Source organism: Rhea americana, unplaced genomic scaffold (assembly GCF_003343005.1).
Source record: "Rhea americana isolate MKP2758 unplaced genomic scaffold, rheAme1 scaffold_163, whole genome shotgun sequence".
NCBI lineage: Eukaryota > Metazoa > Chordata > Aves > Rheiformes > Rheidae > Rhea > Rhea americana.
The window spans coordinates 1,294,879-1,311,114 of NW_028185739.1; the positions used below are offsets into that span (position 1 = coordinate 1,294,879).

Consider the following 16,236-nt stretch of genomic DNA (forward strand, 5'->3'; position numbering starts at 1 on the left):
AAAAAAAATTCCAAGTCTCAAGCTGCGTTTCCAGCGGCGAGGGGCACCCCGGCCTCCCCCTCCCCGCGGAGGCCGCTGGGCGGGTTTTTATGAGCGCCCCGCCGGCCGTGAGGGCGCGTGTTGCTCCTAACGGCTCCTACCGCCGCTCGGGGGCAACTACTAATTAGCCCGGAACGCTAATTAGTAATTAGCCCGAAACGATGGGGCTGCGCGGCGGCCGGAGAGGCGATGCCGGGATAAGCGCCTTCCGCGGGCGCAGCGCTCGCCTCGGCCCCGCGGGTTTTGCCCCGATTTGGGGTCTGCCACAATAATTGGTGGCTTCACGGCAAAGACTGTGCTTGTAGTGAGCGGGAAGAAGCGATCAGGAGCACGTTTTGCAACACCGGAGTTAAAATGGAAAAACAGCCAACTCTGTTCCTCAGAGCAACCAATTTCTGTATTTTTTTTCCCCGCAGTATTGCCCCAAAACTGCCCTGACACGGGCGTAGTGCTGCCCGCCTCGTTAAGGCTGTTCCGTGCTGCGCTTCCCAAGACCTCGCTGTCAGTTGTGTTTTCATTTCAGGTGTTTTAGCAGTCTTTGTCCCTTTCTGCGGGCGCCAACCCCCTCTTTCTTTACTCCTTGCAGCAGATCTGCTAACTGTCATTCCCACATACCTTTTTTTTTAAAGCTAACCTACTTTAAAGGATAGTCCTATCGAGTATGTAACTGCATGCTCATATTTTTTTTTATTGTTGCTGTAAAGAAGGCTAGTTTGGGATTATCCTGCTTACGGGAAAAAAAAAAGAGTATATGACTTAATGTTTCTTAGTTTTTGCAGTGCAAAAGTTGATAAATATCCTCTATATTAAAAGAGAAGTATTGTAAACTAAGATTTCCAAAAAAGTTTATGCTGTTCTGTAGTGTAAACAAAATATAATCTAAATGCCATAGTAAAACTCTAAGGATTATTTTTATTTACCAAATGAATGAAAACTAATGATTTTTACTTTACAAAATGTGTTAAATGATATACACTTCTAGCGTTTTAAATTACTCTATCGGTGTATGAATTGTTGTGACTAATTGGTTTCTGTATGGGATACTTCCAGCCAGGTTTGCAGATGGATTATATGACTCCTATATGAGGATAGATCAGATTAGGTACCAAGAGTCTACAAATGAAGAACACAGCRCCTCGGGACTTCCTTCCCTTGGAAGATCTAATGTGAGTAATTTAAAGGTCTTCTGGATMATCATATTGTGTTGAGTGGCAGTGAAAACTGTTAAGTAATCATATGTTTCACTATACACAATAAATTAATRAAGTGGGATATTGCAGCTTTGTAATAGCTTACTAACATGATTGATTGCTTTTTGTAAGCATAAAGACAATGTGGTATTGTGTTCAGTACAGAACATGCTACATAGCATTAGAAATCCTAGTTTATTATCCTCTGCTCATATTTCAGTCAACAAAATTATTTTACAAGTTGTTGAAGTGTTCTGCTATATCACCTTGTATACTGATGAGTATATGAATCTACACATTTTCCTTTAATTCAGGCACATCTTCATTTTCGTTTCCTCGTGAAAACTCCAAGAGATAAGTATTTATGAACAGTAAAAGGATCATTGTGTGTTTGTATGTCTGCCAAGCATATTACAAAAGTATTTTTCTCCTCTGAAAATTTGGCATCATCTGCCACTTCACTTGCTAGCAAAATAGTTCTTTATAGACTGAAGGTGTCAACATGCTTCTTTATAAAAGTGTTATATTTCCTAAGCAGATGTGGAGTTATGAGATCTTCCGTAAATTRTTTCAGTTGAGCAGTAGGAGTCACATTCAGCTGTACAATGATCTTACCTTTATAAGATTTTTTTAAATGTATTTTGCCTTTTCTGGCAATTCTGGCAGAACTGAAGGAGCTTGAGTTTACAAAGCCCTCTCTAAAAAGTGAAAACAAATAATTTTTCCTGAGTAAGATGCATTTGAAAAACTTAATCTTGTGGAAATTTAGTCTGTGCCAAATTCATTGAGAAAATTCAGTAGCATGGATATATGTTTTACCTTTTTGGAAATACTGAGGGAGAGTATCAGAGATTTGTTCCTTTAAATGATTAATAACAATATGTTTGACGGTTTGGGTKTTTTTTTTTGAGTTCTTAAGATGCAGTGTTTTAAGTTGTAATATAACTGCAGTTGTTTACATGGAACAGAAATCAGTAAAATGGAACTATCCAGTTAAGTATGAATATAACTATGAATATTTTGTTTCCCTGGCGTATCTTATCCTTCATCTGTGTTTCATCCATCAAACTTGTTAACTTTTTAAGATAAGATTAAGGATTATGAAGTGCCAAGTTTTGCCATGAATGCACACTAATAAAATATTAGYCTAGCTGTATCTTGCAAGCAGGAACTGAAATAAAGCATGTAAGAAAGAAAATCTCGATATTCATTTTTAATTGGAAAATACTTGGAATGAACTGATACTTGGTTTCCTTCTTTTCAAGATCTTTGTATTGAGGTATTATRTTACATGAGAATGGAGAACTTCTGATATCTGCAGCTGTCCCTTCTTTTATTTTGGCTATATAAGAGAACATAAGTACTTCTTTGATAATACATAGGTTTAATTAAATTTGTGAAAATAAGTGGTGTGCTTTTGAAAAACCAAATGGGTCAGAATTTCACTCCATAAAAAAAGCCCATGAAAATCTTCAACGGGGTGCCACTTGTGTTCCCTGTCATTCCCTGACAGCTAATAGCAATTTTATCAAGAAAATAACCTCTGTAGACCTTGATTTGTGAAAGAAAGCTGTCGAAAGAAGGCTGATGTTACTCACAAGTCAACTCACTTCTCACGTAGCCCTTCTGAGTTCAAGTTAAGATTAATCTATATTTGTGTCATGGTCATATTTTGGGAGTTTTYTAAGAACGAAAATTGTTAGTCCTCACTACTTATACATGTTGAATCAGGTTTGAGATCCAAAGCTGTATTTGCTTTATTAAGAAATAGTTCAGGGGAAATGGAATCACAGATTCCTTCTTCAAGAATTCAAAGCTACAAAGTCTTTGTCACAAACAATAGCATCAGCAGAAATAATATTACTCCTGATAGAGAATATTTAGATACAACATTGTTTGAATCAAGTGAAAATTAAACATAGTTGCAAGGTTTTGGAACTCTATCCTGTTGCTAGAATTGATGACATTMAGACTGTTAAATCTCTTGGTAATTAAATACTCAAAAATATTTATATAAGTAGTATTAATATGATATTGTGGTGCATTTTTGCAGTTTTGGTACTTGATTCATTCATCCAGCTACAAAAGACTACTTCATAGCAGCTTTGCTAATATAAACTGCCATAGAGACGTTCTCTGTCAGGATTGTTGTCTACAAATGTGTAGTCGTGTTTGTTCAGTGGGTACAATGATAAAAAGCTGCTTCTGTTGTGCGTACAACTGAAACCCGTGTAGTGACAATATCAAGTCTTGATTTCGAAGATGAAACTTCAAAGATGATTTATTTTGTAGAGATAGGCTTTTCTTTTTCCTTCTCCCTCTTCCCCTCCCCAACTTTATAAAACAAATATGTACCTTGTGCCATGCTTCTGTTCTCTGTTTATTTGTGAAAGTACTATTGTGTCTGTTTAATGTGAATAGACTTTTAGTTAGCTCTGAAAATACGTATGTCATTGTTATCTCAGCAGTTCAGCCAGACTTGAAGGAAAAGGTGTTTATCTTAAGTTACCAGGGTTGGGGGTGTGGTGTGTTTTTTGGTGCATGGGGTGGGTGCGTGGGTTTTTTGTTTGTTTTTCTTTAGGAGTTTCTGGAAGGGCCTATCTCTTACAATATGCTGTTTGTATTTTTGGRTTGATATGGCTCACAGTAACGGGACTTAATAAATTTCTGATGGCCTCGTCACTGTTGATCTGGGACGGAGTTATGGGAAGTGCCCATTTTCTGGGCTTGTGAGCAAGAGTGAATGTTTCAGGGCAGTACCAACAAATGGACTCTTGAAAGATGTGTAGCTGTTTCTGGCAAGAATAATCACTTTCCTTATTTACTAACTCTGCTGTGATGTTGGATAGTTTGTAACTAAAAAGGAATTTGGTTTTATTGCTGTGGACCTTCAGGTTTATTTTTTATTTTTACCTGATTCCTRTGTAGCTATTTGAGTTTTCAGAGTTTTGGTTTGGCATGTGTCTCAAATCTTTATTTTTAGATTAAAGGCCAGAATGGAAAACAGATGTTGCTGCACTAGTTATGGCTTCTTCAGTGTTGCATAGGATAAAATAACACCTCTTGCTGTCTATCAGTGTGGAGTGTTGCTGGGTTGAAAAGGGGAATAACTGCTGCTACAAGTAAGGAACAGAATTCCAGGGAGTTCAGCATTTACCAGTCTGTGAAAATGACAAGGTTGAAAAATTTCATAATGCTTTTCTTGTTTTTATATTTTATTCTTGATACATTAGTTTCAGTTATAAATATTATAATATATGGCAGTAAGCCAGTTGTTACATGCTACTTTCAAAAAGTTTGAGTAAAACAAATATTTTTGATTACTCAGTTTCCAAGTCTATTGTCAAATACAATAATGCAGCAATCAAGATTCCAAAGGGAGTTGTGGATACAATGCGTCAAATCGTGCGGTTTTGGTAGCGTGTGTTTTTTGTGTGTGTTTTAATCTTGCCCTGGTTTGTCATCCTTCTACTTCTTGTTCAGCCTGACTACTCCAGCTTTATGTCACTTGCTGTCATTTGCTTGTCTTCCTTTGGCACTGTTGTCTTTGCAATATTCCTGACACTTCTCCACCAATCCATGTTATGTTGCATGTTTCAGACAGGTGCAAACTGCATCTGTTGTTGGTTGYGTTTTCTGCACCCACACTTAAAGCTAAACATAGCTGTTCCCCCAGCTGTTTTCTGACTGCGTGCATACCACTTGAGATAGGTATTATGTCCTTGCTTGGGTGACTGTCTAGGGTTTACCCTTTATGGACTCAAAAATACACTACGTTTATGGATGTTCTTGTTTAAGTAAGTTGCATTCTCTTTGGGTACCTTTTTATAACTCTGCTTGTAATTTGCATTAACTTGAGAGTAACTTGAGAGGGAATGCACCCAGCATTTTGTATTCATTCCTAACAGAAATGCAAAATATGCTGATACTACAATTTTTGTTTTACATGGTATTGATTACTATTTTTAGTTCCTACTGTAAAAGATAATATAAAGCTTATTTGTTGTTTTCCCATCTGTAGGTTTCTAGCCACAAGCTTGCAATGAAGGATCACCCTCTGACTGGAAGTCAGGTTAAAGTTGAGCAATTATTTGAGGACTCTGGCAACAGAAGGAGTAGCACTCTTCATTCTGCAGGAATAAATAGTTCAGAAAGATCTCTTCCTTCCCTGACAAAAGATAGAAGTATAGACAGCTTGAGCACTTCTAAATGTGCTAGTAGTTCCTTAAAAGCACACAAAGTTGTTTCCCAAGCTCCAGAACAAGCTGTCAAACAGTACAGACATCAGTTGTCAGCTTATGAGCAGCAAGAAATATTTAATTTTTCTGAAATTTACTTTGTGGGTCCAGCTGCAAAAAAGAGGCAAGGAGTAATAGGTGGCCCCAACAATGGAGGTTATGACGATGATCAAGGTAGCTATATTCATGTGCCCCATGACCATCTCGCTTACCGGTACGAAGTACTCAAAATCATTGGAAAGGGCAGTTTTGGACAAGTTGCTAAAGTCTATGATCATAAACTCCACCAACACTTAGCCTTAAAGATGGTTCGCAATGAAAAGAGATTTCATCGCCAAGCAGCAGAAGAAATCCGGATTTTGGAGCATCTTAAGAAGCAGGATAAAACTGGCAGTATGAATGTTATTCACATGCTGGAAAGCTTCACTTTTCGCAACCACATCTGTATGACCTTTGAACTCCTGAGTATGAACCTGTATGAGCTGATTAAAAGAAATAAGTTTCAGGGATTCAGTATCCAACTGGTACGCAAGTTTGCCCACTCTATACTGCAATGTTTGGATGCTCTATATAGAAACAAAATCATACACTGTGACTTGAAGCCAGAAAACATCCTCCTAAAGCAGCAAGGGAGGAGTGGAATCAAGGTCATAGATTTTGGGTCCAGCTGTTTTGAGCACCAAAGAGTCTACACATATATTCAGTCTCGGTTTTATAGGGCACCAGAGGTAATTCTGGGAAGTCGCTATGGAATGCCCATAGATATGTGGAGTTTTGGCTGTATTCTAGTGGAGCTATTGACTGGATACCCTCTCTTTCCTGGAGAGGATGAGGGAGACCAGTTGGCTTGTATGATGGAACTTCTTGGAATGCCACCTCAAAAGCTTTTGGATCAGTCCAAGCGAGCCAAGAACTTCATCAACTCCAAGGGTCATCCTCGCTATTGCACTGTAACTACACATGCAGATGGAAGAGTGACCCTGAATGGGAGTCGATCACGCAGGGGTAAACTCCGAGGCGCTCCAGGGAACAAAGACTGGGTGACGGCRTTAAAAGGCTGTGATGATCCCTTGTTCATAGAGTTCTTAAAAGAATGTCTCAACTGGGATCCTTCCGCACGCATGACTCCAAGTCAAGCTTTAAGGCACCCTTGGATCTGTAAACGAGCATCCAAACCACCCAGCACTGATAAAACCTCCAGTAAACGGATATCTAACTACACAAGTTCTTTCCAAGGAATAGGTTCMAAATTGCCTCCAGTAGTTGGAGTAGCAAACAAGCTGAGGGCTAATCTAACGTCTGACTCCAATGGCAGTATATCTCTATGTACTGTGCTACCAAAACTGGTTAGTTAATAGAGAATTATGTATTTCCAGAATACATACCTTGTGTTTTAATTGTTTGTTAATAACATGTAAGGAAGATAAATGCAGARGTTTTTAATGGGTTTACTTTTTATTAAAAGCTAAATCTTGAATATAAGAAGTTCAGTCAAAATATAAACATTTAAAGGGCTAACTTTTATCAATTTTTTCAGTTGCAATGTGGTGCATATTACATTACTTGATAGGCTAGCACATCTGTTATATTGAGCAAGATGACACTTTAACAGAAGTGCTATTTAATAATGCTGTTTTAGAAATCAAACTATTTCTTATCAAGACAATTCAACAGATTCTTTGGCRCAAGATGGCAAGGCAAATTGTTTTTAAAATATGTTGTTTAAGTTAATCCCCATGTGAACTCTTTTTATTTTGGGGAGATTTCTTACATCTGTYGGCAAAAGCACAAATGTGTTAATGTAGTGCATTAGGAAGTTGCTTGCAAACAGCTAACTTTTCTGAAGACTTTGATTTTTCTGCACTGTTTTTCCTTTATCCATTCTGCCTGAAACTTTAAAAGAATACCATAGGATATAGGCAGCAGAGGTACTTGGTGTCAAAATGTCATAATCTGATTTTTCAAAGGAGCCTAGAATTGTCACAGAACACGAGATATAGCTGAATAAAACTACTAACTTCTGTACGCTTGCTATTTCCCTTACAAATCTATGAGAAACCAGCAAGGGAATTCAAGATCAGAACTGGCCCATCCCATCACAAGTTCTGGCCAGTTTGTTCAGGGCTAATGAATTAATTGCATATTTATTTGGAGCTTGAATTTAAGTATTCAGTTTTGCTAGTTGTGGGGTTTTGTGTCATTTCCTAACAAAAATATTGAACTTCTAGAACTGTTGATACTAGAGGCCACGAGTGAATGCCATTGAAATACATGGAGCTTTTTTATTAAAAAAAAAAAAAAAAGAAAGAAAGAAACAAATGTGCCATCCCTGTCAGAGAAGTAAAATTTTAAAGGCCAGCACTGTAACTAGAAAGCATGTGTGGGACAGCCTAGTAATTGGAAGTGTGCTCTGCAATATAAGCATTACCCATGAAATACCAGGAAAGACTGATAAAGTACAGACAGACTGGTGGATCCAAATCAAAATATGTTGTGGGAAGAATTGGCTTATTTCTAATCATATTGCTTCAGGCTTTTGAAAGGGAAATGCCTACRTTTTTGCATGCTTGAAGTATATAAGCTTGTGTTTCCTTTCCTTTATCTTCCAAGAACATAAAATGGTGGTGTGACCTGTAATGACAACAGAACAGCTCTCAAGTTGTTACTCCTTGGAGCCACGTGGCTTAAGTCCATTTACAAAAACATCTGATCTGTTGCCAGGTGCTTGAAAACAATTTTAAATACAGTTTAGAGCTTTTAAGAACAGAGGGTTTTATATTTAATGAGTTTCTCTGTAGCAGACTTTTAATGTTAAAACAAGGAAACTTTCCGTATACAATCAAATGAATTATCTGTGTGATTTTTAAGATAAGTTGACCAAATGTTCAATATAAGGCTTTTGTTCTGTGAAGATGGGGCTGCATTTTCTCCCGTGCTCTATTTAATTACAGTACTGATGAAATGCGGGATGGAGGGCTGTATAAAAAGAAAAAAGTCAAAAAGGCAGAGTCTAAGCTCCAAACTTTCCAAGACTCTTTTAAACTGAGATTCTTACATTTTTAAATTCTCTGAGTTCTTTTGTTTTACAAGTGTCAATTCAGTAAGCTTAGGATTCATATTAAAATAAAAGTCTAGCTTTTATCCATGCAGCTACAGGTCAGACAAATGTGTATGGTATGTTCCTGGTTTACTTCTTAATGCATGACCAATGCTTTTATTATTTGGCTCAACTAAATTAAATTTTATTTGACTGGAGAATCAGGGAAGCTAATTTTATGGAAGTGCTAGAAGATACCATGAATTTCACAAATTTTCTAATATATGTGGTGCATTTTCAGAAACAAGAAACATTCTACTCCCTCCTCTGCCCTTCATTGTGTTTATATTTTATGAACTATACATGGAGAGTAAGAAAGGAAAGACCTTTGAGGAGCAATGGCGTGGTAAGAAAGATGCGTAGAAAAAGAGCATGTTGTATGTTGAGGCTGTAAAGTGATGGTGGTGCCTAGAGCCTGTAAGTAGATGGAGCCTTCGTGTGCTAGGAGCTGTGCAAGCAAAAGACAAAACAGCCTGTCCCTGGGAAGAACGAATWCTGTCCTGTTTCAAAAATATTTTTTCACCTATCAAAAGCCTATCTTGAAATGATTGTTCTACTATGACCTGGGCACTGATTACTATGAGGTAACTTCTAATGTAACAGCTTTTTGTATACCTGCAATGTTGTTATTTAAGACTCATGCTGTGAAACTACAAATAGGGTAATTAGCAGGCAAGAACACTACTTCTTACCTAGAAAATGTGTTCACCTTGACCTGATTGAACAAGGTGCCCTTTGAGTTATATATGTTTAAGATCATTCTTACTTGAGACTACACCTATTGTTTAAAATCAAACACTTAGTTAACTATCTTGCTGAATTGAGACTCTTGTCTATATAATCATATTAAATGAGAAGGAAAAGGAAGTAGCCTCAAAGGATTTCAACTATGTGGGAAAGGATGTCTTCAAAACCCAGAGAATACAGTTGAGAATATTTCATCATTGCTTCTATTTGTTAAGCTCCATTTTTCTTTATAAAATCTTTGTTTTTCAAGGAACTGTATTACCCAGTACTCCCAAACCAAGAAAACTATTTAAAGTAGATAATAAGTCTCATGTCTGGGAGAAAGCTTAGGAATCCTCCCTGTAAACACTTTGCATGTTGAGTCCCCTGGGGCGTAGTATAGGAGCTGCACACAGCCACGCTTTCAGGATTGGAAGGCAGACTGCACAGCTGAACGGTGTCATTTATAGATGGCAGCCACACTGGCGCGGGCTGTCTTGGCTAAGATGCAGCAGAATCTCACAAATTCACACTTTGGGTTTTGGAAAGGTAAATGCTAATGAGGTCTGAAATTGTCAAAGGTTCATCAGTTTTACTATTTGTGATCCTGGTTAGAATGTTAAAAGCAATATAAAACTAAATTTGTCCAAATAGACTAACAATAGCTTTTCTTTTTGTGGTAACTCTCTTTGTTTTGCAGATTTGTTAGTCTGCCAGCATTAGTGAGGTTCTACTGTAACTTAAAGCATATTCTCCTTGAAAGGTAGCACAAAACAAATGCAAATGACTTGAGTTTACAGTAAAGCAGAATGTCACATTTCTAAGACTTAATAAAGTCACCTGAACTTTTAGAAAAATGTTTCTTACATTTCTTCTGTTTTACTACACATTGTAAGTCTCTGTATTGTAAATAACATGCTCTGTTTTATTATCTGGGGTTTTAGCTGTTTGTTTCAACAATATTTCATACATCAATAAATGACAAGGCATGAGCATCAAATATGAATGATAAACATTGCTTTTACACTGGGATCCAAATACTATCTGACAGTTCAAGTTTCAGCTCGAGAAAGTTGGTGTTTTGTTTTTGTTTGTTTGCTTGTTTTTAAGTTCAGTGGGACAGTGGAGTATTCTTGCACTATGCAGCGTGGTATTTCAGACAGACATCAAAACAGACCACACTTGGTTCTTTCCAGGCTTGATCTTACTTAACAGCAACTGTTGAATATGAAACTTCTATTTTAAAATAGTGATCTCATTATACGTGTCTTCGACATAAAGCAGATACTCCACTAGAATTTTTATTCTTACAAAATTTGAATAAGAATTCTAGTCTTATGACAATGGAAGAATTCAGAACAAAGTAATTGGAAAGTTTTGAGGCAATTTCTATGAAAGAATGGGTGTGCTACTGAATCTGAAGTTGTTTACAATAATTTTGACCTGTTAATACTTGGATGCATTTGAAAACTTTTTAAGTTTAAGAGAAAACTTCCTAAGTTTTCAGATTTTTAAGAATCTTTAAAATAATTATTTATCATGAGAGGGTCTTTGCAATGGTGATCCTCTTTAAAACTACCTCTGAAATAAATCTRGAGTCCTTTTTAAAGGGATATTCACTGCAAACTATGGTTCTTTTTTTCTTGACACTAATAGCTGTTTTGGCTGTGAAACATATACATGATGATCTCAGCAATGTCTTACTAATCCTAGCCATACAAGCAAAAGGCTGATTCGGCACCCAGAGATCCCTGCTGAAATGATTGATACAAATCCCCTGCCTGCCAAAGTTTAATACTGTTGTGGAAGTGAGGAGACAAAATAATATGGAAAGATATGCAGTACTTCTATGCAATACCCAACCGAGATTTAAAAACAAACTGCACCAAAAGACTTTCTTAGTGAAAAAGCTATGTTTTTTTCATGTGTTGAGCACTAGCAATTGTGGGTACCTGGCACTTTTGAAAATTGAACATCAAATTTTTATACTTGATGTATGCCAGTGTTACCACTTTTTCTTTTTTCTTTTTAATATTTCCTTCTTTTTGATAAGAGTTTGAGGAAATCATACTTCATACTTCCAGTGAAATATTTCTTGAGTGTTTTAAAACTCCACTTTTTAAATTCCCGCTGACATGTAAAATCCTTGAGTCCTCAGAGCAGTCTTGGATAGGTGAACATTGTCCTCGGTATGCTTGAAAAGGTGTGGTGATTTTAATCCCATTACAGTTCTTACAGACTAGCTAACTAGATCAGTAAGTCTGTGTTGCTTAAAATAAACAAACAATAGAAATGTGCCTTATTATTTTACCAGCCTGCATCTGCCTCAGTGCAATCAAATTACTCTTCAGGGTTTCTTACACATTGCCAGACATTCATTCTAAATGTCCATATGTCTAACGAATTTGCAGGTTAGCCTTTTTATTATAAATATTGTGATGAGGTGTAATATGATGGTGAATGTCGAAAACATTTAAGGTGCATGTGAATTTAACTTTATCTGTGAAGGAACACTTTTGAAATAAGTCAGTTTTAAACTATGTAACTAAATGTAATGAACAGATTTTTCCTAAAGTTGTACTTCAGTTCATTATTGAAAGAAAATAAATGCATCATTTTCTTTAGCAACACACTGTGTAAATTCCTAAAAGAAGTACTTGAAAAGTGTTAATTATTTCCAGATGGTATAACTTACCTTACATTGCCAGATATTGCATTCTGTGGTGTCTAATGARAGAGCAATACAAAATTTTCAGACTTTGCATCAGATGCTTACAATGCTGTATTTAATAATAAACCAAATTTGCTTTAATAAACCCCCCAAAAAAAGAAATCTGTGCATGAAAGCAAAAAGTGAGAAAAGTGAGCCAGGAAACATTTTTGCTATACTGGTATTTCAATAAAGCTTAGCTTCACACGTGAAAACAGCAAACTAATGTAGTTTCGTGTGTTTGGGATGCAGGGGGGAAAGGGGAAAGAAATCAGTAGATTAACAATTTGATACAGAGCCTGAAAATCACCATTAATTTGAGGTTTTGCCTTTGCTGTCTGCTATTTTTTGAACATGCTGGCTAAATTTTATATCCTTTTATATCCTTTACTTTTACTTTTCACGTCTGTTGTTCTTAGAAGCTCACAGAAACCTGCGATGGACAGCTTTGACTTCAGTGTGTATACGCTAACCGTAATCAATGCTCTGATCTGACAAATGTTCTTCCTATTAACGGTGCTGTAATTAGAACATAACAAAGTTTTGCCATAACATTCTTCAGTTGTCACTTCCTTATTTAGCTCACTGGGCTCTGGGTGTGTGTGTTGTGGGTTGGTTTGGGGTTTTTTTTTAGTCCAGAATCCTCCTCATCCCTAGGCTGAAAGGAGAAATCCTGTAATAGCTACTTAAGAAAGATTTGCTTTTATTAGAAACCTATAAATGGGTAACCTACTGTACACAAGTGGATACTGGAATAGCTTGAAGATGAAGTCATGCTGCAATAAAAAGGTCTCTAGCTATGGCATATATGATTAAATGATGCATGTTACATGTGAAAGCAGTTTGTGGACAGCCACGTAAATTAATTTTTCCTTGTGCRTTTTAATATGATTAAATGGCAAATGTTTGATTAAAAATATTTACAGTCAAAAAAATAACAAAATAGGTACACACAAGCATTGAAGTGTTCTTTGAATTTCTATGTATTTATGCCTATAGTGTGTATATACACGTGTGTAGCTATGTATGCCTGCAAACACAGTTTCTACTCGATCAGGCTTCCACATTTACTGATTTTATATGACAGTCTCTGTATGAGGATTTTATATGAAYGAGTGGTATTTTCTCAGGCATAGCACCTCATTTAAAAAAAGAAAAATAAAAGGCTTATTTTGCCATGCTGCAATGCTTGCTAATATAACCTAATCAGCTACTACATTTCCCAAATTCTGCTGTTTAGAGTTGCACAGTTTAATGTTAGCTAAGGAACTGGGGAATCAAACAGTAAAGCTGYATTTGAAAAATTCCGCCTGCTAAAATTATGCTGAGGAAAGTCAATTAAAAAAAAAAATGCATCGCTCTGTGCGGAGAGTCGGACCACGGGGCAGCGGCGCTTGTCTAGAGATACGTGCCGAGAGCYTTCTAGGAAGAGAAAGGGCCTCGGAACGACCAGAGGCTTCTGAAACTTTCAGGTCCAGCTTTGCGCGGCGCCCGCGCGCGCAGCTCCTCCCGTTCCTCCGGCCGCTGGGCTCCGCGTGAACCTCCCGCGCGGCCTGCTGCGGGCTGGCCGGGAGACCGCGGGGCGCCTCGGGAGGAGCAGGCCTGCGCGAGGGAAGTTAACGAAGTACCCGTAACCGGTCCAAACCCAGAAAAACGGCAGCAGGCGCTGGCGACGCCGGCGGGAGGGGGGGACGCCAGAAGGGCTTCGCTGCGGGCCGGCAGCGCCAGCGCGAGCCCGTCCTCCGCTCGGCCTCCCGGCGCCCGTTGCGTTACCGACGTTAATAATACAAGCTGCCAGCGTCGCTAGCAGCTGCGGATGACGGATGACATAGACGAAACGATATTCGAGGTCTGGGTAACCAGCTGTAAAGGCATCGAGCGGGAAAGGTCGCGCACGTAATTTACACCGCTCCTCCGCGCGCGAGCCTGCCGGCACAAGATACGCGCGTGCGAGCAGAGCCGGATAGGTTGCGTTTTCCGTAGGCGCGTGAATCTTTGGGACGCGAGCTGTATATCCCTGCGTATCCCCCTCGAAATTCCCTCGGCTGCTGCCGCCCGGAGCCCGGCCACCCGTAGCGAGCCTTCGGCAGGGCCCGGCCCGCTCGCTGCACGCTGCTCCTGTCCATTTCTCCTCTTTCTCAGAAAACGCTGACGATCCCAGGGGATTCCGGCAGCGCCGGGGCAGGGCTGCGCCGCCGGCTCGGSCTCCCGCGCCACGCTTAGGGGATTTAGGCACCAAATTTCTTATCCAGGTGTAAATAAATGGGAAACAACCGGAGCRGCTTTTCTTGCAGGAGGGGAGCGGGCAGCCCTGCGCCGGCGGGACGGTTTGCAGCRGCGGCTCCTTTCCCCCCGCGCGGGACGGGAGCAGCAGCACGGCGCCCGGCAGGACCAGCTCTCCAAATCGSATTTTCTTGGGATTTTTTTCCCCAAGTCTAGCGGGGTCATGAGCTTCACGCTAACTATTTCCAGCCCTCTCAGCAGCACTTACAGCACTCAGCGTGATCCTTTGACACATCCCCATGTGATGGGAAACATACAGGAATGACCCAAAGCTTTATAAATACTCCTTCATGTTTTTTTTTCCTGTTAGACCCAGGCCAGCCTGTCATGCATCACTCACACCGCTAATTACATCTAGCTAGCAGATAAGAGGGTCCCTACGAAATTCTTTCCCAGGTKCTGGTCTTCTCCCCTAGCTCTTCCCCGTGAAGCAGCAAAGCTACCGGGAGACGGGGGCGACTTTCCAGAAGCACCGCTGCAAACGGGCCCTTCGCTTCGATTTTTTGCACAGAGGTGGCTCCGGCTTTTCTCATCAGCCCGTTTTTTCCGTCGGTGCATGTAGGTGTCTGTAAGTGTGCGGGGCTGGAAAGGGCCACGCAGGTATCGGCACCTCRCTCCAAAAAGCCCGGGCCGGGCCGGGCCGCCCTGGGGCTGCCTGTGCGGCGCACCTCGCTCTTCCACCCTGCTCAAAAAAAAAAAAAGGGGGAAAAAAAAAAAAAAGGCGAGGGATGCCTCACCTAGCCGCCGTTGCTGTTTTCCCAGTTGCTACGCAAACAGGTTTATTTCTGGCTCGCGCCACCTGCCAGGTCGCAGCCCGGCGCAATGCAACCGCCTGCTCCCGGTCTCAGCGCGCCGGGGCGGATACGGATACGGCGCCCGGAGCAGCTGCTCGGCCCAGCCCCGGGCRGCTCCCGCCTGCCGCCGCCGCGGCCTTTGGCCGCCCAGGTGCATCTTCCGCCACACCAAAAAGCGGATAAAACCYCAGCAGCTCCCAGCCTGGTGTGGAATGGGGCTGTCTGTGCCTGGAGTGGGGTTTGGTGCCTCTTGCAGGGATGGCCTGCACTGGCCTTGCTGCTCCCAGGCCACCAAACAGGCCTTTGGTTTCCCCCAGGTCGGGCGTAACTGGTAATTTCGCCTGGTTTTGCAGCCCCATGGCCTCGCCGTGCCCTGTGCCAGGGCCCCGCTCGCAGTCCGGGGTCCGCGGTCAGGAAACGAAGCTCCGTTCGCTTCCCCGCACGTTGCGCTGGCCTCGCCCCCCCCTGCAGCCAGCGCAGCCTCCAGTTGCACCTGGGTGATTTGTGCTGCAAACGAGGCCTGATCGCTGATTAGCGGCMATCAGTGCTGTTAATTGCAACGGTGGCTGTGTTGCTGAGGATCTCTGCTTGGCAGTTTGGCCCTTGGCTTGGGGTTTTGCTGGGGTTGCTGATCGTGGGTAAGTTGAGCTGTTTGATTTTGGCTGTGCGATGGCCCAGCTCCGCGTGCCCGTGCGCAGGCACGGCCCTTGTGTGTGCATGGGGCTCCTTTGGCGCCCAGCCTGGACCGTCCCGTGGAGAGCTGGGCGCCTGCGTGGAGCTGAGCCGCCCTGTGCCGGGGCGCCGTGCCCGGGYGCAGCGCGGGAATGCCGGTGCGCGGGCTGCCGGGCCTGGGCTACGCGTGTCCCGTGGGGTTAGGCCAACTCCAGGAGCTGCTTGTGCTGATGGAGCTCATCTCCGTGATCCCGTGGCACGGCTGGGTGCACAYGTATAAAATACGTGCTGGCAGCCCCAACCCCTGCCTGCTGGCTGGATGCAGCGAGCGCCTCGGCTCCTTCCCACCGGAGATGTCCCACACATTCCCGTGCGGGAATGTTTTCATCCCTAACTCCTGAGGGTCTCGGTTTGCTCTGCTGAGCTGAAATCTGGCCTCCTTGCTGTCCTGGCACCACTGAAAATTTGCTTAGAGGAAAAAACCCAT

At 41.2% G+C, this 16,236-nt stretch overlaps 1 protein-coding gene across 1 annotated transcript; it reads left to right on the forward strand.

Annotated features, from left to right (window-relative positions):
* Positions 1-1,089: 1,089 nt before the first annotated feature.
* DYRK3 (dual specificity tyrosine phosphorylation regulated kinase 3) lies at positions 1,090-12,556 on the forward strand. The gene is made up of 2 exons (XM_085300394.1): positions 1,090-1,205; positions 5,251-12,556. Exons 1-2 carry the CDS (start codon positions 1,122-1,124, stop codon positions 6,820-6,822), a joined length of 1,656 nt encoding a protein of 551 aa, XP_085156520.1. The 5' UTR covers positions 1,090-1,121; the 3' UTR covers positions 6,823-12,556.
* Positions 12,557-16,236: the final 3,680 nt, after the last annotated feature.